This window comes from Melozone crissalis, unplaced genomic scaffold (genome assembly GCF_028551555.1).
Source record: "Melozone crissalis strain CALT ecotype California unplaced genomic scaffold, PUWL_Pcris_2 ptg000004l_1, whole genome shotgun sequence".
NCBI classification, from domain to species: Eukaryota; Metazoa; Chordata; class Aves; order Passeriformes; family Passerellidae; genus Melozone; species Melozone crissalis.
This window is the reverse complement of record NW_026535782.1, coordinates 42515895-42537311: the sequence shown is the minus strand read 5'-3', so window position 1 is coordinate 42537311 and position 21417 is coordinate 42515895. Positions and strand designations below refer to the sequence as shown.

At 47.2% G+C, this 21417-nt stretch overlaps 2 protein-coding genes across 3 annotated transcripts; one reads left to right on the top strand and one right to left on the bottom strand.

Moving 5' to 3' along the window:
* Positions 1–1684: 1684 nt before the first annotated feature.
* On the bottom strand, positions 1685–11418 carry ANKRD54 (ankyrin repeat domain 54). 2 transcript variants are annotated; one of them, XM_054275065.1, is made up of 8 exons: positions 11163–11418; positions 10808–10855; positions 6453–6551; positions 5968–6039; positions 5515–5562; positions 5276–5400; positions 4348–4455; positions 1685–3681 (listed from the first exon to the last, which is right to left on the bottom strand). In XM_054275065.1, the coding sequence occupies exons 1-8, from the start codon at positions 11416–11418 to the stop codon at positions 3607–3609; spliced, it is 831 nt and encodes a 276-aa protein (XP_054131040.1). In that variant the 3' UTR covers positions 1685–3606. The 2 variants fall into 2 exon arrangements, with proteins under 2 accessions (XP_054131040.1, XP_054131049.1); XM_054275074.1 differs by having other exon boundaries at positions 1688–3681; positions 6453–6546; positions 11163–11251.
* A 315-nt stretch (positions 11419–11733) lies between these two features.
* Positions 11734–21263, top strand: EIF3L (eukaryotic translation initiation factor 3 subunit L). Its single transcript, XM_054273120.1, has 13 exons — positions 11734–11815; positions 11910–11958; positions 12068–12278; positions 12872–12951; positions 13205–13266; positions 14534–14603; positions 15268–15341; positions 16201–16372; positions 16628–16782; positions 17558–17728; positions 18732–19229; positions 20206–20286; positions 21024–21263. The coding sequence occupies exons 1-13, from the start codon at positions 11783–11785 to the stop codon at positions 21060–21062; spliced, it is 1695 nt and encodes a 564-aa protein (XP_054129095.1). The 5' UTR covers positions 11734–11782; the 3' UTR covers positions 21063–21263.
* The last annotated feature ends 154 nt before the right edge of the window (positions 21264–21417 follow it).

The following is a 21417-nucleotide window of genomic DNA, read 5'->3' as shown; positions in this document are numbered from 1 at the left end:
CGATTGTGTGGGTGAAGTGACTGCTCCAGAGAAAGGTCATTTGCTTAGTAACATCCATGCAGCTTTGCTGGGAGGCCTTGTCAGAGCTGCTGCTTCTGCTATGGCTCCTCTGTGAGACACAAGCAGGTTCTCAGCTGTTTGCTTGCTCGAGGCAGATCCTCAGTCTGGCTGGTTTTGGCTGCATCTTACAGTACAGCAGCAGCCATAGAGCCAGGGAAGTTGCTGCTGGGTTCAATGGCTGGGAATTCTGCAGATCCCATGCTCTGAATCAGGAGAGGAGATAGAATGTATTTGGAGGTCAGGTAGTGGTGAGGGGGAACTAAAGCCTAAAGCCCCAGTTGATATCATGGTCCTGAGATGGGGACTAATCATTGCCCAGGAAGGGATCTGGGGGATGCATTTGATGGTGTAGCACAAAGAAAATGAGGAGTTTGGACTGATTCTAATGGCAAAAAAAAAAAAAAAAATAGCAGAGCGAAACCTCTGCTGTTGTTTCTATTCTCCATTACTGCAGCAGACATCTCCGAGAGACACAGAGAATTGTCACCAGCCTCACGGGTTGTGCAGGGAAATCTGTGGCACAGGGTGCACGGACAGAGAAAAGCTGCTGGGAGAAGCAGAAGCCTCTACGCCAGAAGCAGAAAGAAAACCAGGCAGTGCCAGTCAACAGCTGCCAGCACAGTGGGAAGCCATGTTTTCTCCTTCCCTGGAACAGCTTCTTTCCTGCCCAGCACCTAATTCTCATTCTGGATACAGCTGCTGAGCATGACAGGGTAGTTAAGGCTCTGGGTATGACTGGCTGATGCAAAGAAACCTAAAACTTTTCTCTATCCAGTGCCAAACACATGATAGGGCTCAGGGCAGCCCACAGCTTCAAGCCCTGAGGCAGGAAAGCAGAACTAACTGTGGTGATTCATAGAACACAATTCCTACGTGATACATTTTTTTTCTCCACTGAAAACCAGATGTGCTTTTCTCTTTCTTACCTGGTGTTACCGCTAAAGCAGTGGCAAAACTTCCTATAGCCATTTGGTTTTTATTGCCTCTCCTGCCATGGTGGGAGCAGTGTGGCAAAAGCAGCAAGACAAATGCTCCTGGCTGGCTGCAGCACCCCCACCTTTCCCCTCTGTCAGGAGCTGTTAAGAAAAAACCCATCACTAGGCAAGAAAAAAAAATGAAGACCTGTCGACAACATCACGTGTGCCGAGACTAAAAGCTTCACTCAGAGTCTCAGCTAGATGTGTTCCTGGGTTTGAGGAAAGCTTGCAAGAGTGTCTACTTAGAGACAACATCAGCAACTGAAGTAACTGCAGGGATAAAGAGCATTTTAGCCACGTGCTCTTCAGGCACCTTAATGGTCTCCTCAGCAACAAGGCTGCTGAGGGCAGAAGCGCTGGCAGCTGGGTGTATGTGGACATCAAGGCTGGGCTGTAAAGATGGGAAGAGACAAGGTCAGTAAAGACTGGGCATGAAGGTCACCTGCTCCTCACACAGGGGCCACGCTGGAAGTTCTCTACCCTGCCCAGATGTCCCTCCCCAGCCCCTCATCCTCGCTGTCTCTTCACAGCACAGCCATTTTATTCAGCACGGGGCAAGGCATGACTTCTGCCACTGGGCAAGGCTGCTTTTCCTCTCTGCAAAATATCTCATCTTGCAGCTTGAAGCACCCCTGCTGAGATTCCCTCTCCTCTGTTTGTACGGTTTCACAGCAACTACCTAGATTTTAAATTTGGATTTCTTGGCTGTGGAAGTCAGGATCAGAAAAGGTCAGCCAGCAACCCTGTACTTCGATCTGCAAACAGAGTGGTGATTGAACTCAAACAACTTTGTGTTGTCACTTCTGATTTGAGGACCAGGTATGACAGTAGCATTTATCAAGTCCAGTGCTGTGCATGGGGCCTGGAACAGACGTAAAGAAAGAGAAATGGGTCGCTTTGGAAAAGAGAACTTGGCCGAGGAGTCACAAAAGGATGACAGGATTTTATTGAAGTTGAAAATACAAAAAGGTCAGATTGTCTCCCACTCTCACGGCATCCTTCCCATCCAGCACATCGTAATGAATATGCACAGTGACAGCTCCAGCCCAGCCATGGGACTGCTGCTCCCAGCTGTGTTCTCCAGCAGCCCACAGATGAACCCATCTAAAAGCCATGCCTATTTCTGGTATCTCAGCTTTGAACAGAAGTCCACTCAGCCTCTTCCTGGACAAGAGGCAGGTATCAGAGAGCATGCTGACCTAAAGATCTCTGAAGAACTCTCCAAACTGTGGTTGCTGCGTATTTAAGGTGAATCTTAATAATAACCTCTTTCAAACCAGTGACTCCCAAGCTGTGGGCTAGGTGTGGCTACCAGCACACCATGGTGTGGTACACAGGTGGGAACTCAGATCACTACTGACATGTTCCTATCACCCTGTTGCTGTTGGTGCCCTATCAACAAGATTTCCTGAATGTCTGCTCCACAACAAAGCAACCTAAATCTTCATTGCTAACCACAGTGGGCAGAAGCCAGAGAGCAGAAGGAGCATCTCCCTGCATCCTTTATAGCTGCATCACTTCAGGCTCCCAGCATAAACCATAATTCGTTTCTCACACTGCACTTAAGGTTCTCCATGACAAGCAAGAGATGCAGAATGGCTGAGCAATGGGTTTGGTGCTGCTGAGGCAGAGGTAAATCCACCTCCATCCTCCTGTCACAACTGGACTCTTGCCTGAGACTGCCAGTAGCAGGAAATGTTAGTTAGGTGGGCCTTTTTTGCAAGACGTAGGTGTCTGACTAGAACTGCGTTAAGATTGTCACCCTCCTGTCCCTATTCTCGCCAACAGGGCAACTCTGACCTGCAAGCTGGGTACTTTTTGGAAGTGTTACACTGTAATATTTTACCACTAACTTGGCAGCAGACTTAAAAAATGGGTCCAGTGAAAGGTGTTAGTCTAGCCATGAAAAACTTTGTATCTTATTTGCAACCAGATACATTCTCTGCTCTCTGATAGCAGGCTCTGGGGAAGGTGAGGATTAAGCCTCAGTGCATGTTTCTTAAGGCAGAATGTTTGCTCAGCTTCTAGCATGCAGAATTAAATGTGTGTTCTTCTCACAGCACAAAGCCTTCTGCTGTTCAAGGCATTCACTTTCTCCCTCATGCAATTGAGCAGTGTGGAGGGGGCAAAAGATGCCTTTTCCAAGCAGGAATGTTCCAAGCTTTTCTGTGATGCTGGCCAGCTGCTGAGTGCACTAGTAAGAGCTGGTAACTGCACATGGCATTGGTCACCACCTACATTGAGCTGATGTACTTAGGAGAAGGCAAAATATCTCTGGAAAGGGTACCCTATTCATTGCCAGCCCCTCTGGTAAAAAGCAGAGCAGCTCTTTTACCCCAAAGTCACAGCTGCAGCATTCTTGTCTGTTGCCTTTGTTGTGCAAAGCCTGCTGCCTTCCTGTGGGGCAGCTGTGGCAGCACTGAACAGTCTGAGCACCACTGGAGAGTCAGTCTGGGCAGGAATGGCTGCTGGCAGCTATGTTTAGTCAGTGATCTGAGAAGCAAACTTCAGCTTCCTTTTCTCTCAGCAGGCTTCTCCTGCTGCTGCAGGAAGATGATTTGGCAGCCCATTACCTGTTGTCCATCTTCTGCATCTGCAGGCTGAGTGACGTGAAGCTGGCCAGGAGGTCTGTAACCTCATCCACCTGACAGAATACAGATGGCCATCAGGGAGGGGAATGCAGCTGTGCAGCCACCCAGCCCCACACAAGAAACCCCCATGCAGCAGGGACCACCCTTGCACTAGAATTGCCAGTAATGCTCATGCTGAACTTATACTAGGACAGGATGCTTTTGGTGCCAAGAATCATGCAGAAGGGCTACTTTCCTCATCATCAAACAAGCCCTAATCTAAGGCAATAGGAGTTTCTCCCCATTCTTCAAGAGGTGATGCTTGATTTCCCTTCTGTATGATTTAGCCAGTCCCTAAAATACCAGCATGTTGCTACATTACCCAAAACTCAAATATGATATCAGGGCTATTTCCTCTAAGCCTGTTTCTAGGGGCCAGTCTTTTGTAGGAAAAAATCCCCAGGCCCTGCAACCCTGTGCAGTTGTGCTGATCCTGGCCTTAAACTGACTGTCCTCAGCCCATCTGATCCTCAGCTTCCCTGCTGCTTGGCACTGTGATGCTTTCTGCATTTTGAAGTTTCACCTAAAGGAGTACCATGAGTCATCATGTAACTTGACCACTTGCCCCAATGTGAGCAATAACCATGTCTGCAATGCCCCATTGCTCATGCAGTCGCATTCTCCCAAATGCAGGAGCCCCAGTGCAAGGAGGTGAGTGAGAGCAGCTCAATGCTGCCTACCTGCTCCTTTGTGCTAGTCATCTGTAGCCTGGAGCAGAGGTCATCCAGCTGTTCCTTTTGCTCGTGCCTCCCCAGACGGTCCAGGTATTCCCGCAACATCTGGATAATCTGAAACAAACAGGCATAAGAGGCAAACATCAGAGAGCTGCACCGGGCTGGAGTGTCTCTACAGGAAAAATTAAATTGCCAAGCACACAGCCTTGAAGCTGCAGAACATGACAGAGTACACGACCCCTAGAGACAAACCCAGGCAAAGCAACTACATGGCACTAATGGCAGCATCAGAGTCCAATGAGTCACCAGTCACAGATGGACTAGCTGTGATCCTTGTGCCTGGTTAAGAACAGGGAAGAGAGATAAGCCCAGCTGAAGCAGCAAAAGGTCTAGCCCTGAAAGCACCAAACTTTTCTTTATGGCTAGTCAGCTCTCCTCACTGTGAGGAGCAGGGACTTCTAATTCCAGCAGGATCTGCTCATGCACAGAGGATAAAAATCCTTGTGTCTATGTGGCTCCTGAAGTGAGGCCCAGGCCCCATGCATTTGCAGGCCCAGGAGTGCTTTCCTATTCCATGCCTCTACATACTAGAGCAGGATAGATTGCGTTAGGAATACAGAGAATGTGTACAGCACAGCTACAGCCTCATGCCTCGTCCCTCTCCTGCCACAAGGCCTCTCTTACATCATGGTGGAAGAAAAGACTATGCTTCATACAGCCCAAGAATCCACTCAATGCATCCTTAGCTTACCAGAGCCAAGGGAGGCCCTGGAAAAAATTAAAGTAGAGGCTGGAAAAAAGGAAGGTCTCTGAAAGTGGAAGTCAAACTCTTCCCACAGCAGTTAAGAGCCTACAGACAGGCATTTAAGTAAAGGGGGCAGGAGGCTGCCAGGGGCTGCACCCCATTACCAGAACATGGGGCTGTTTCTTTTACCTGTTTCACTTCAAGGCGTACAGCCTCCAGGCTGTGGGAGAATCCTTCCTGCAGGATATTCAGCTTTGACTTAGCCAGGTGCAGTGGGGTTCTGCCAGCTCGATCCAAGGCATCAACTCTGGCCCCTGCAAGGTGCACGAGCAGGGACAGTGAGGTCTGTCACCAGGATTTGGTGTCCCTGGAGAGTTTCAACAGGGCAGGAAGGGAACAGGCTGTAACTGTTATAGAGGAAATGTTACCTCCGCGCAGCAGCGTGGTGATGACAGGAACGTGGTTCGTGCAGGCAGCTGGGGAGGGAAAACACAGGACACACAACTCAGAGGTACAAACAAAAATGAGTTTCTGCTCCAGCAAAGAGCTTGCTGCTTCCCAAAGGGCTTCTCTGCCAGAGGAAAGAGGAACGGCCCAAATGCTAAGGTACCCACCCACTCAAGCCTGAGTACTCTATCTGGAACAGACCTTGCACTCCTTGGGGCTGGCAAAGGGAGGGAAATCAATTTTTTCAAACCTTTTCTTTGACTTTAAATCCTTGTGAGGAGTGAATCTAATGAAATGCAGAGTCCCTCCTAGGTCCTTAAATTTGGGGATGCATTCTGTGAGGCACAGGCAAGAGGAAGGTGGAGAGGAAAGGAACAGTAAGGAGGTTCTCACCTCACTTTTCTGCATGCAAAGCTCATCTGTGTGGCACTTACCCAAGTGTAAGGGAGTATTGCCCAGCCCATCTCTCTGGTTTGGGTCAGCCCCATGGTCCAGAAGCAGTTGGACTAGAAACAAGGAAACAGAGACACATCAGTCCCTTCCCTTTGCCCCACAGGTCCACGTGGCAGCCACCAGGCTGCCCTACAGGTGCTTCTGTTCAGCTCATCAGCTTCCTTACTGAGACAGGGACAGAGCTTTGCACAGCAATGCAGAAGGACCCAGCACAAGGCCATGCAGTGCCACTGCTCCTGGGCTCCCTGATGCCAAGAAATGGGAGGAAGGACACCCTTCCCTCTGCACCAGTACAGTCCTAGAACTGGGACTGCTCCCCTTCCAAATCCTGAGTCCAGAGTTGGCAACTTTGACACAAAACGAACAGAAAAGAGCAACCTCTGACAGGTGCTGAAGCAAAATAAAGAGCACCCTTCCAAATTCCCAGCACAGAGAGGCTGGAAGACAGAACTACCCCTCCACTCACCAATGTGATCGTTGCCATTGCAGGAGGCAAAGTGCAGGGCTGTCCGGCCTTTGTCGTCCGCAGCACAGGGGTCAGCTCCATCCTCCAGGAGTTGCTGCACTGACAGAACCAAGGAGAACAAAGCAGGTAAGCTGGAGGGGCACCTGATCAGAGGGGTGATGCTGTCTGCTCTTTTGGGGGTAGAGAAACGTGCTGCCAGCTGCTAAGTCAACTGGACTTGAACCAGTTCCCACCAGTATCCTAGCTCAGCAGAACCAGCAGAACCTCCACCCTCTGATTCAGCCTTCACCACCTTCCACACGTTGCCATGAAAGATAAGCCAACAGCTCTAACGGCTAAAGATCCACCTAGCCACATTTTCAAGCTCCAAGGACAATCAGCAGCAAACACCTAGAGAAGAATACAAAAGGATAGGAAGGACATGGGGCTAACTCTTGGCTTTAGTCAGCTGCCTTTCAGGCACTTCCCAAGCTGGAATTAGCATCCTGTGCTTACTGCTATCCCTCCAAGGGCTTTCCCTGTGGGTTTTCACAGTAATTTTCTGCACCTGTGTAAACTTTTGACGTCAACGTGGAGCAGTGGTCAGAAGTTTCACAGTGTAAACACAGGCAGTGAGAAAAGCCACTTCTTCACACCTGTTGTGATTATGCCCTTTCCTAACCAATGGGGGCTACAGTTTGGGAAGCAGGAAGGGGAATCACCGGCCTGCCAAGAGCTGAGCAAAGAGATCAGTAAAGGGTGGAAAGATTAGGGGCATAAAAATAGCACCTACACAACATGTGTTAGGGGCATCTGTAAGGGCTGTTACTTCTGCTGTTTTGAGATCACCCTGATATACTACCTGGTGTGTACGATAGAGCTCATTCCATAGCTGTTAAAAATGCTGACAGGTTCTCTACATTTTGAGATCTTTAAACAGCATATTCTAGAACAGTCGAGACTGTTTCAGGCCCCTGAAAGTCACCATTCACCTCAGCTTCCAGAAAGTGAATTATAGCGACCTTTGAATCTCTTCCTGTACACATCCTACTTCAAGTGGGGTACAGAACTGAAAAGGACACCTAAAAACATGGAAGTGGTGTTAACATGGAATGTTTGATACTTCAGAAGAAAGAATGGGAAACTGACAGTGCCCCAGTGAGAACCATATAGGAAAAATTTAGCTACTCTTCCCCTGAACCAAGTAGGAATGACATAACCTCTCCACCCAGTGCCACCACAGGAAACAGCAAAGATGTTTACTTGTTGATGAAAAATAAATTAACCATAGCACACTTCCTCAAGTTGCAGAGTAAACAAGAGACAAGAGGACTGCAAACATGGGAACCTGTCTATCAAATCCCATGTAGATTGAAACCAAGACTTCCATAAAACTGCATTCTTTCATCTTCCTGTTGGAAATTATATAACTTTTTAATAATTTTAGTTAGTGATTTTAATTAACTTTTAAATTAATTTATTTAGTTAATCATAATCTATATATGCAAGTATAAAGTGTGTGTGATTCCTAAATTATTCTTAGCCAGTACTTAGCAAAGGTGTCATAACGTACTTTTGTAGGAACACAGCCTGGGGAAACTACCAACTTTAACTTTTGATAAACTGATTCTGATATGCTTCAATGAAAAAAACCAGAGAAAGATGTATGGTTGAGGCCGGACATGTAGAATGTAGAATTCATGGACCACAAGGACTTTGCAGAAACCAGAAGATAAAGAAGGGACTAACAAAGACTCAGTGTATGTGTTGGAAAATCCCTACCAGAGGAAAAAGATAATAAAACAACTGAAAATATGGACTAACTAGCATGAGAAGTGAGAAGTCAATAACCTACAGAGGACAGAGTACTAATTAATAAGAGAGAATTGTGTAATTTATAACCAACAAACGTTAATTTCTTTGTTTGCTAAAAAGTATAAATAAGTGAAGTAGTTTTATATCTGTGTCTAAGTAGATGCCAGAATTTGTGAGCCACACAAATCCCTCCTGGCCAACAACAAAGTAACATCTTACACAGTAACACTAAAAAGAAAGTGTTAGAGGGGTTTATTTACCCCCACAATTTTGAAGGACTGGGTAACAATTTACTGGTGACCCAGGTGAGAACACATTTGATGTTCCACACACTTATAGGAACAAGGACTTTGGTGCACACTGACAGACTTTTTTCAGGGAAATTTTTCAATCCTCTGATCCAGGTGAGTTCAAAGCAAAAAGCCCTGGGACTTTATTAAGACATTACTGAAGGTTTTAAAAAGTATACCTAATCATAAGCTTGCACTCTCTAGCATATTAAGAGTTAAGAAAGTGATGATGTAATTGGCTATTTCCTATTAAAAGTACTCTGTAAATGAATATTAATGGAATTGTGTTTGATCCCCACTGCCTAGCTGGAAAACTGTATTTGTAAAACTATGTAAGTGACTACCAAAAGGTGTGGTTTGAGTCTTCACCCTCTGCTTTGCCCACAAATTAGTCAGACAGTGCTGCTTGCACAAAGAGCCACGCTGTGGAAGGGCTTTGCCCAGATATTGCTGTGTTTGTTGAAGCCTATGGCATCTGTTAGTGCTGGAAAATGCACGTGTGTGGTAATGTGAGTGTGTCATAAATATAAATTGAGTTTGTATGAAAATTCGTTGGCTGTAAGAGTGTTGAACCATTGTATGTGAATTGTAGGATATTTGGTGAGTATTAGGTGTTTGGGAAATGTAAATCGTCAAAGCAAGGATCGTTTGCTCAGAGCCCTCTGCTGGCGCTCCAGTGACCGGAATTGTTTTGGTGTGCACAGAGCGCTCTCTCGTGTCCGTTTCAGTCATTGCTGGAATCCCTATTTACTGTGGGCTTCCCTTCTCCTTCTCGAGCCCAGGAAGAGGGGAATACCCAAATGTTTGCCTTTAGGTTGTACTTTGCAGCACTGGAAAGAATTTAAAAGCAATTCTTTAACTTGGACACAGGTAATAGAATATTGTATTATTTGGTGGCTAGATTATCTATTATATAATCAAGAAAAATGGCCAGTTCATGGTATTTTACACCAAAATGGCATTTTAGAGTTGATGTTATGTTGCCAAAAGAAAGAGAAATGGAATGACATACCACACATAGTACTTTAAGCAGTGATGAGACAAGTAGCCAAAGGTAAACACAGAGAAACACATTGGGGAGCAGAAGCTATTAGAGATAACTTAAAACATCAAGTAATTACTGTGAAAACACCAGGAATCTAAAGTGTAGTCAGCAAGTGTAAAATATGTTTGCAACACAATCCACAGCCCTACACAAGACATCCTTGAGGGACTACAAAAAGAGGAAACCGTCCTGGAGTTTACAGACAAACAGATTTTTTTGAGTTACCTCAACAAGAGGGATACTGATACCTATTGGCTTTAGCTGACACATTTTTTGGATAGCTGCTTGCGCCAACAAAGCAAGAGAAGTTACCAAGGTATTGTTAAAAGAGATAATACCCCAATTTGGAATGAATGATCTGTGATATCTTATTACAAAACACAAATAAAATTTTTCTATTTTAATGGCTTAAGTTTTGCTAGATGCTCAATGATTTAAGTGGAAGTAATCTTAAAGGAAAATTAAGGTCACTTCCAAAGGGGGGAATTGTCAGAAATGTCAGAACTTTTTAGTAATTTTAGTTAATGGTTTTAATTACCTTTTAAGCTGATTTTTTTAGTCATAATCAATAAATATTTATTAATTATAAATAGTGTGTTATTCTTTTATTACTCTTAGCCAGCACCTAGCAAAGTTGTCATTAAGTTATTTTTGTAGGAACACAGATTGCAAAAACTACTAAAACTTTTAAGTTTTGATAAACTAACTCTGATATGTTTCAATTACCGAAGCCTGAGAGAGAAAGGTGTAGTGTTGAGGTTGGACATCAGGAAAGCAGAATTTATGGACCACAAGGGAATTTTACAAAAACCAGAAGAGTCCAGCTCTGGCCCTTGTTCTAATCTACTGGGTCATGCTGCCTCATTATACAGGGTATGGCTTAGATAATTGTAACTTTTCCATCTAAATCAAAACATTATTCTCTTGCTGCTAACAACTGGGCAAAAGAACGTACCAAAACAGCTGGGACAGAGCAGTGCTGGCTTAGCTCCAGGCAGATGGAAAACTAACACCATGAACCAGGCACAGTGAAAAAGTGAACACCATAATCAGCCCCACTCTGCTCAGAGAACAAAAGCTGGGCTTTAAAAAAGCATTTTCTAGATCTGAAGCATCTAAAGCATCCACAAACCATCTGCACTCACTTCCTCCTCTCCAAAAGTAAGAGCCCTAGAGACACTGCCCTTCCAAGAAGAGGTCCCAGGTGGGGCTGACAGAAGCCTTACCTGTGTCCAAATCATTGCTATTGGCAGCTTCCCGCAGCCTTTTCAGAGCTACGGAGGAAAAAAAGCAATTACTGGAAAGCACCGAGGGAAAAGGCACGTTTCCCTACTGAAACATTCCATCCCGCAGGACAAGTGCGGGGCCAAATCCCGCTGCTACCGGCTCCGGAGAACGGGAAGCAGATCAAGGCACCAGGTAAGGATGGCTCTCCCCGTCTCCTCCCGAAGCCGCCCGCTCCTGACGGGCACCCTCCCCTGGCAGCGCCGGGGGGTTCCCCAGCCGCGCACCGAACAGAGCCCGCCTCCCTCCCGCAGCCCGTGCGGAGCCGGCCGCAGCAGGGGCCGTTCCGCCGCTCACCGTGCGCCTCCTTGCCCGTGGGCCCCAGCCGGCGGTGGAGGCGGGCGGCCCTGCGCAGGCGGCGGGCCGGGATCTTGCCCGCGGGCTCCTCCCGCTGCCACAGGACGTGCAGGTAACCGAGGGGTGCGCCCGGTCCCAGTGGCGGCAGCGCGATGCGCGGCTGTGGCTCCGACTCCGGCCCCGGCTCTGACTCCGGTCCCGGTCCCGGTTCGGGCCCCGCGCCGGGCGCCCCGTCAGCCCCATCGCCGCCCTCCATCCCGTCACGGCCCGGGCCGCGGAGAGAGGCGGGGCATCGCCATAGCAACGGGGCGGGCAGCGTCCTCTCGACCAATGAAAGGCGACACAACCCGTGCATGCAGCCAATGGGGAGGAAGGGGATAGGAGTGAGGCGGAGCGGGAAGTGGAGGCTGTGGGCAGGAGAGCCTGACGGGCAGTTGTATTCTCCAATCAGAAAGAGAAGGAGGTCACGGCCGGCCCGTGGCGGCTGAGCAGGCTGAAGACAGGCAGTTGCTTTAGCCAATAGAGAGGCTCATCCTCCTCCCCGCCCGCCCCGCCCCTGTGCCCGCGCCGCGCCAGTCCCGCGTTTCCGGCCGGAGCCCTTTCCGTGCCGCGCCGCCGCCATGGCCTACCCAGGGGAGGACTACGACAACGAGGTGCGGCCGGGGCGCCGGGGGCGCGGGGGTCGGGTCTGGGTCTGGGTCTGGGTCCGGCTGTTCGCGGGGACTCACTGCCGCCCTCTCCCCACAGGCTGCCTACGACCCCTACGCGTACTCCAACGACTATGATATGCACACGGGTGAGTGTGAGGGCCCCACGCGCGTCCCGGGCCCGCCGGCGCCCCCCCGGGTCTGTGGGGCCGGGCCGGGCCGTGCGGCCGCTGCCTCACTGCACCTCCTTCTCCGCAGGAGACCCCAAGCAGGACCTGGCCTACGAGCGCCAGTACGAACAGCAGACCTACCAGGTGATCCCCGAAGTGATCAAAAACTTCATCCAGTATTTTCACAAGACGGTGTCAGATCTCATTGACCAGAAGGTGTACGAGCTCCAGGCCAGCCGTGTTTCCAGTGATGTTATTGACCAGAAGGTGTACGAGATCCAGGACATTTATGAGAACAGGTACAATACTATTCTTCAGCAGATGGAAATCACTATTTTAACTGTGATGCTGTTAAAAGGAAGGGCTCACTACCTTTGCTGTTCCAAACTTGGGCTTTCCCTGAAACAGGTTTGGTTTGGTTACTGGGGGAAAAAAACTCCTAGGTATTTCCAGTCCATGAGGCTAATGTGAGTATACAGGAGTTGTGGTCTGTCTGAAGGGAGATGTCAGGCCTGGCCTAACAGGAAGGGAGGCTGCAGAGAGGGCTCTCAGAGAGGGCTAGTCAGGCAGTTTGCAGAAAGCTGTCAGGTGTAACTTTTGTGTCCCTTCCCAACAGCTACTTGCATTCCTGCTTGTAGCTGTGTCAGCTCGACATAAAGGGAATGTGGAAGTAACATTCATGTCTGTTTTGTGCCTGGGAGATAAATTACAGTCTCACTGCTTAGTTTGTGATTCTCATAATTTGCTTCAACATTGGACCTACTGTCAGGGGTATGTCATGCCTTCAGCTTTCATCAAGTCCAATGCCTTTTTCTGTTGTTATCTCTGACTCCAGCACTGTCATACTGAGTGAGACGTGGCTTTTCATACCACATGTGTGTCTGTTTTTCAGCTGGACAAAACTGACAGAAAGGTTTTTTAAGAACACTCCCTGGCCAGAGGCTGAGGCCATTGCTCCTCAGGTTGGAAATGGTGAGTCTTCCACTTTCCCTCGGGTTCTCAGGGAGAGAAGGAGCTGAATCCCTCCTGATCCTGAGTTAGCAGGTGCACACAGTTGTTGCTGTCTGAGTCAGTCACCTTTGTTCACTCTGGCAGCTCCTTCAGCAGATGCCTGGCAAGAAGTCAGACTTGAGCAAAGTGTCTTTTTGTGCCCCCTTTCATTGTTGTGGCAGGAGGCTCTCAGGCCTTGTGGCTTGCTAATGTGCTCCTCTGTGGTCTTTTCCAGATGCAGTTTTCCTGATCCTATACAAGGAGCTGTACTACAGGCACATCTACGCCAAAGTCAGCGTGAGTGTTGGCCCTGTGTCTTCTTGTGGGTGTCATGCTGCCTTCTCTGTGCCAGCAAACTTGACAAGTCTTGCTGCCACTACAGTATCAGTGGTCCCCTAATCTTTGCAAGGCAAAATTGGATGGGTTAATGAGCTTTAAGTCACCTTGATTTTAGGGAAGCTTAAATTTTTTGCTTTTGTTTAGTAAGGATTCACTGATTGCTGAAAAGCAAGAAAGACTTGACTGTCTATTTGAGGCTCATTAGCTGTCCAAGCTTGGTGGTGGTGAGTGTGCAGGTTTCTCTGCTAGCTCAGATGAATCAGGAGACTGGATCTGAGTGTTCAGGAGGCTCTTTGTTGCTAACAGCAAATGTGATGGTTAGTGAGTAAGGGAAGAAGGGGGTGTTGGAAGGTAACTGAATTTTCCTTTTTATTGCTTATGTGTGGTTCTTTGTGGCTCCTCTTCAAATGAGCAGGCAGTGAGAAGGGGTGTCACAAGAGGAAGGTGCATTATTTGTCATGAAAAACCTCACATGGAATCGGAGTGCCTTGTGAAAAGGGAAATGTGGATACCATAAAGGATGGAGGAGAAGGAAATGAAAGGAATAATGCTCTGTGAAGGAAAACAAACTGCCTTTTTTAAAGCCTCTTCGATCAGTGTGAAAGTCATAGTATTTAGTTCTTAAAGAAAAAAATCTCAATACGTGCATGACTTATGGGTAAATAAGTAATACCTGCAGTTTTACTGTGGACCAGGGGGTGGAGAAATGGGCACTGTTAAAAGGCTGCTGTGTTAGCCCAAGCCAGGCTTCAACAGGAGAAACTGGTTTCTCAGGCTGTGCTGTTCATGGTTCTCAGACTCAGTGTCTCCAGCTGAAACAAGAACCAGTAGGTCAAGTGCTTAGAAATGATGTCCAGAAACAGAATTGTTGATCTATTAGGAATTCTCATGAGCACAGAAGGAAGGAAAGCTGGTGAAGGTAATGGGAAGCTCTTAATCTGAGCAGTAGAGGGGAACAGGGAAGGTTAATGCAGAACATTCACAGGAGGTTTGACATCCTGGGAGAAGCTGTCTGCATAGGAAAAGTCATCCCTGTTTTGTGGGACAACAGTGCTACAATTTCTGGTTTTCTGGGTGATGTTGGTGGGTGTGCTGGTTGAATACTGCCTCTAGCACTCCTGAACTAGATCCTCTACTACTGTGACTGTCCTTCTTATGCTGTTGCCCATGAACTCCCTCCTGCCCTGCTTGATTTGAAGCAGACTCTGCTGACTTCTCTTTGCAGGGGGGGCCCACGCTGGAGCAGAGATTTGAGTCCTATTACAATTACTGCAATCTCTTCAACTACATCCTCAGTGAGTTGCTGCAATTAATTTCTGGTTTGTGACTTTTGGAGAGAAAGATCAGCTGGAGAGGGAAGAGCTGAAGAAAGGGTCAAAAGAACTGCAACGTGTTTGTTTATAAATAATAGAGGGAAAGGTAGTCTGTAAGCTCTCTGCATGTTTGTTGAATGAAGAGCAATTTACATCCATGGATTTAAAATCACAAAAAGCAGAAATAGTTTACAGTGCTTTCTGAAATACTGTAAAGAATAAAACTTACTTAGCTTTCTGTCTTGCTGAGAACTGCTTCACCTATCTTTATTAAAAAGTAAAATGAAACAGTAAGGTAAAGAAAACCTGCAGTGTTTCATGACTGTTAACTGTTGTTCACTCCCCTTGGAGCAAATGTTAATGTTTGTGACTCCCTGCCAAGCCTCATGTGGAGAATGGATCAGTTAGGATAAACCCCTGCAGTCTCTGTGCAGCTTCTGAGAGCTGATGCTGCTGAGCAGTCACACTCCAGAGATTAACCCTGTGCATGTTCATAGTCTTTGAAAGTGAAGGCACTTGAGGTAGTCAAAGCTGCATCTCAGCCCTGCTGAAAGCTTCATTCATCTGCTGCTCCATCTCCCATTTCAGGGAAATTCTGTGTTCTTTAATTTAAAGGGTATTAACCCTCTCATCTGTTCTCCTGCAGATGCTGATGGCCCCGCTCCTCTGGAACTGCCCAACCAGTGGCTCTGGGATATCATTGATGAGTTCATATACCAGGTATGTGATTATAACACTGGGCTATTTTGAGGTGGCCTTGCCTTTATTAGTTGTAGAAATTTTCCATCCCTTCCTTTGGTGTGATTTCCATAGCAAGGGTACCATTGCAGGTGGAAAATCTTTGGAAATCACTGTTACTCTTTTGTTACCAGGTGGATGAAGTAGTTGTAAACATACAGATTTTTAAGTTACAGGATGCTCTTTGGGGAGTCCTGAACTTTTGGGCCTATTTCTCTTTCAGAACAAAATTTCTGTCTTTCTTAGTCAGTAGGGCCTTTATGTGTGCACTGAGAGATTGATGACCTGATTTGGAGTAATTGTCTGAGATCTTGACATTAAGAAATATTTTTCCACTTACTGTTCTGAGTGCAGCAGTACAGATCTCAAATGCTATTGGTTTTTGTCTTTAGAGAATATATTCTCTTCTCTGTAACTTTTTATTGTAGAGCTGCCTGGAATTCCTCAAGTGTTGTCTGGTCAATCTTGAGAACAAAAAGGATGTGTGCATATAAGGGGAAAAGATGCGTGTATGCAAACACGTCTTATAATTTGGTCATTCTCCTTTCTACCAGACAGCAAATTTGTGTTTAGTTGCCTTTCCTAATTGCTTAGGAGATCCTTTTCTGCTTCAGTCTGTCTCCTGGCCTTTACCCTCTGTGCTGTATAATTCTTTTAGGTGCTTTAAAGGTGATATAATCTGCCGTTTTGATTTCCATGTGATCTCATGTGAAACTTCTTTTTTTCCATGCAACTTGTAGTTTCTTGTAATGCATTTGTGTGAGCAATTGTAAGCTTAGTGCACTTACCTGAGCATCTCTAGACAAGCTGCTCATCACTGAATATCTGCTTTTTCCTGTAGTTCCAGTCTTTCAGCCAGTACCGTTGTAAAACAGCCAAGAAGTCTGAAGAGGAAATTGATTTCCTTCGTTCCAACCCCAAGATCTGGAATGTCCACAGTGTCCTTAATGTGCTGCACTCTCTGGTTGACAAATCCAACATTAACCGACAGCTGGAGGTCTATACAAGTGGAGGTGAGCTTTGGGAGGTGCCAAGCAGCATTGGTGTCTGTGCTGCCTTACTTTGATTTGACCCAAGCTGCTTAACTTTGGGAGCTGGATCAAACCCATAATCAGTGGATGGATTGGCTGGGAACTGGTTCTGTTGGCCTTAGGTGTGAAGTACCAGTGATTACATTTCAGGCCTTGCTCCCTTTGTTTTAAACAGAAAATACTGAAAGGGAAGCTTGCTTCCTTGGAGGATGGCATTGTGGTTCCTTTTTTCCCTAGGTGACCCTGAAAGTGTGGCTGGTGAATATGGGCGCCACTCCCTGTACAAGATGCTGGGCTACTTCAGCCTGGTTGGGCTGCTGCGTCTGCACTCTCTGCTGGGAGATTACTACCAAGCCATCAAGGTGCTGGAGAACATTGAGCTCAACAAGAAGGTAATACTACATGTTTTAACTCTTCTTTTACAGTCTTCCAAATGCCTCTGTTGAAGCATGCTGGTGAAAAATTGCTGTACTGAAACTTCTAGCCGAGGAACTGTTTGTATCTGCTGTAGTTGTCAGGAGTTTGTGGCTGGGCAGAGCTAAAGCTTTGGCATTAAATCAAGCCATATGATAATGCCTGATGCTCTTGCAGCACAGTTGCCCAGTTTTTTAGGAGGTTTGCTGTGTTGTGCAATGCAGTGTTGCTACAGAGAATACTGCTGGAACTGCAAGTGGTAGTGTAGTGGTAACTACCTGAACACACCATTCTTACTTTTGCCAGTGACTCTTTCTTGTATTTTTGACTTCTGTTCTCACTGTGCCTGCTCCCACCTGGGCTGTTTTTGCCTTAGAATTGAATGCTGCTTGTGGCTAAGAAAAGTTCAGCTGCAATGGGTTTGGGCCAAGGCTTGGCACAGATCTACGTATGTGCTGTCTGGCACAGGATGTGGAGTGAAACAGGGGGAAAGGGAACTGAGCAGAGCAATGTTAGGCACAAAGCAAGAGTCCTCTCCTTGCAGGAAGCTGAAACTGGAAAACATAGGAAATGGGATGATCTAATAAAACAGTGAGGAAACTGCTGCAGGGATGGGTGGGAGGTGAAGTATACTGAATTAACCCTTTCTTTTCTGTATTTGGGATGGGATTGAAAGCAGAGGTGGCTGAATTGTGGCTAACAAGCAGTGTGGATTGCTTCCCCTAACATAGCATGTTATTTCTTCCTTCTCAGAGCATGTACTCCCGGGTGCCTGAGTGCCAGGTGACCACCTATTACTATGTGGGCTTCGCTTACCTCATGATGCGGCGTTACCAGGATGCCATCCGTGTCTTTGCCAACATCCTCCTCTACATCCAGAGGACAAAGAGCATGTTTCAGAGGACAACCTACAAGTATGAGATGGTAAGAGATAAAATAGACTACACTTCCCCAAAGGAAAAACCACTGTCTTCTTTCCTGTCCCTCCTCTATCACCTGGTAGCTTGTGTCTAACAGTTCAGCTTTATTATCCTGGACTTTGCTGGTGATGATGACTGGGGATCCTCTGAACTCCTTTGCCATGGGTGACAATATTTTCTCTTAGCTATGTTACTTACTTTGGGTGTTTCCTATACTGTTGTCCCAGGTCCATCTGCACTCTAGCTCTAGGCAGCATTGTTAATGAGTATGAGCTGCTGATGATACTCTTGTCGATGCTTCCTTCTTCAGACTTAGTTGTGTTCCTAGTCCAGTGCTGCACTTCAGGTTGCTGCCATTGTCAGATGAATTTCCATTATCTGATAGTCATAAAGATTTGGCTGTAGCAAAGCTCCTTTCTCTTTATCTAAGCTATCTTACCTCCTGATTTTGGTGCCTGTTTTACCTGCTGTCTCCTTTTTATCCTTATGATTAATTCCTAACTCTTTATTTAGCCAAATCCCGACAGTCTTAATTCCACAACACTTCAAAAAGTTGGTTATGTCTGTTTCAGCCACACAGCTGTCCATTTCATCCCACACTCATATAAATCTTCTTTCTCAGTCTTTCCTTCACTGACCTCCCTGACAACTGTCCCTTGCCAAAAGATGGTTGTTAAACTATCTGCCTTCCCTTCTCTGCATGTTCTTGTACCAAAGCAGTCAAACGTATTTCTGGCCCTCTGGGTGCTGTGTGGCTCTGGATGCATTTACTCTGCACCTTCCTCTTGCCCACCCTCTCTTTTATTTCTAAGAGCCTTGGTGTGTCGTTCATCCATTTGCTTTGCCCAGAGGCACTGCTTCTTTGTGCTGTCCCCCTTGAGCATTAGAGCCATCAGTGCTTTGTGTAAAGGATCTTCCTGTACAAAGTGCAGCTGCCAGCTCCCTTGGGCACCCTAAAGCCTGAGCACGCCGTGGCGCTGACAGGGTGTCTCTCCTGTCTGTGTCAGATCAACAAGCAGAACGAGCAGATGCACGCGCTGCTGGCCATCGCGCTCACCATGTACCCCATGCGCATCGATGAGAGCATCCACCTGCAGCTGCGCGAGAAGTACGGGGACAAGATGCTGCGCATGCAGAAGGGCGACGCCCAGGTCTACGAGGAGCTCTTCAGTTACGCTTGCCCCAAGTTCCTCTCCCCTGTGGTGCCCAATTATGACAACGTGCACCCCAACTACCACAAGGAGCCCTTCCTGCAGCAGCTCAAGGTCTTCGCTGATGAAGTTCAGCAGCAGGCCCAGCTCTCAACCATCCGTAGCTTCCTCAAGCTCTACACCACCATGCCTGTGGCGAAGCTGGCCGGCTTCTTAGACCTCACAGAGCAGGAGTTCCGTATCCAGCTGCTCGTCTTCAAGCACAAGATGAAGAACCTGGTATGGACCAGTGGCATATCTGCCCTGGATGGAGAGTTCCAGTCTGCCTCTGAGGTTGACTTCTATATTGACAAGGTTGGTATCTGCCACTTACTGCCTGCAAAATTCTTTGACCCAGGAAATTTTGGAATAGGCAGCACCTAGTTTTGTTCCATTCTGTGGGAGACATTCTTTCATCCTTTGCCATTTATAGAGCTTGCCTGCCCACGATGAAGTTCTAGCCCCGCACGAAAAGAGTGTCAGTGGAAGAAGAGTGATAGAATATCACAGGCAGCTTTGTCAGTCAACATACCTAGAAAACAAACACTTCCCCAGGACACAGGGAGCTGCTTGTCAGTGTTCTGGGAGGTGATAATTGAGTGACAGATAGTGCTGCTATTTGTGTGTCAGGTGGGATTGTCCTTTTGGTGTCCCCCCCATCTCTCCTTTGTTTGACAAAGCAGAGATGTTGCTTGGTCATGTTACAGGTCTGCTTTGCACTGGAACAGCATTTAGTTGTGGCTGCTCTAGGAGGAATCTAAACACAAGGTGTGGAGCTGTTGCCATCTGCCCTGGAGCTCCAGCAGCAGGAGGCATAGCAAGGAGTCTTGTAGGACTGTAGTCAAAGAAGACAGCAGTAACCATTAGGTTTCTTGCTAGGAAGGAGATCAGGTTACTCTGTGTTCTTGGTCCTTGTAGCAGACCTCCTCTTGCAAGGTCTCATGCCGTGTCTCAGCCGAGCTGTCGTGGGCATATAGCATGACTGAAAAGAGGGAAGCATGAACTGGGGTTGGAACTGTCAAACTGCTGGAAGGAAGACAAAACCAGTTTGTAAGAATGTGGGAAGCAAATACAACGTGAATGGGGGACCCATCCCAGACAAAGGTATGAGGGAAGGCAGCCCAAGGAGAGCTGGATGGGTGCTGTGGGACTAGCACAGGTCAGGTATGTGTGGTGCTGAACCATGGCTGGGGTGAAGACCCTTAGGTTGATCTTTTATGTTTGGCAGTTCTTGCTGTCTCCCTGCTAGTAACATGGTCCTTTTCCTAATCTCATCCTGTTCTCTTCCCAGGACATGATCCATATTGCAGACACAAAGGTCGCCCGACGCTACGGGGACTTCTTCATCCGCCAGATCCACAAGTTTGAGGAGGTGAGGCCTGGGCAGGAGAAGCTGTGTGGCTCTGTAGGAAACATGGGGCAGCCACTGGGCTGTGCAGGCCCTCGAGGGTCCACACTTGTGTAAGACAGCTGTGTAATTCCATGCTGGACTTAGCTCTGGCTCTACAAGGCACTAGGCAAAGGCAGGTGTTCCAAGCAGCAGCTGCTGACCTTTGAGGAATGGTATGTTTTTGTGAGAAGTACTCAGTTGAGCCACAGTGGAAAAGGAGGACAGTTTTACTATTCAGGAATGCTGATTCCATTGTCTCTAGATAAATGTGTCCCTGTAAGTAACACAACCAAAACCATATCTCTAACTTCATAACTATAGCTCTAGAAAATGGCCTCAGAGATTTCTGGAGCATAGATGGCTTCAGCACTGAGCTTGGCCAAGAGGTGACATTCTGTCTCCACTCTCCCAGGGGAGGTTGTTCTGCACTGGAAACTCAGAGGGCAAAATTCTGAGATTTGGGGACTTAATAGAGGGTTGTGATACTGCTGCTACAAGTTTGCATCCTCTCTTCTCCCCACATCTTCCTCTGCTAGCTTGGAAAGGAGAGAGTTCTACTCATTCCCCTTTTGCTTGACACACTGTGAGAGCTCGAGAGCTCTCTTGTCAGACAGTTGGAGGGGAAGGAGTTAAGAGCCTTGGATAAGGTCTGCTGAGGGGAGCAGCAATGTGTATCAATCACTGTGTATTTTTCTGACCTTGGCTTTCTCTAATTCCAGCTGAACCGAACATTGAAGAAGATGGGCCAGAGACCCTAATGTGGATGCTCTGCAGGCCTGGGCAGAGAAGTGGGTGGGAGAGATTATTCTCTATGTTGAGGGAGGGGAGCTCAGAGTTCTGGCATTTCTGGAATCTCCTGTGACTCAGAAGGTATTTTGTATTTAAATATGCAGACTTGTTTGGCTCAAACTATCCTACAAAGGACAAGGCATCTAATAAATTAGTGGAATTTTCCTGATGAGCATTTGTACTCATTTATTTTTCCTCTGTATAAGAATATAACTGCATCTAGAGACATGGGCAGCTGCTCTTGGCTTGATGCTCTTGTTGGTCCATGTTGCAGGTAACAATAGAGAGCAGATCTGTTTAGGTGCTCTGTACATTCACCCTGCA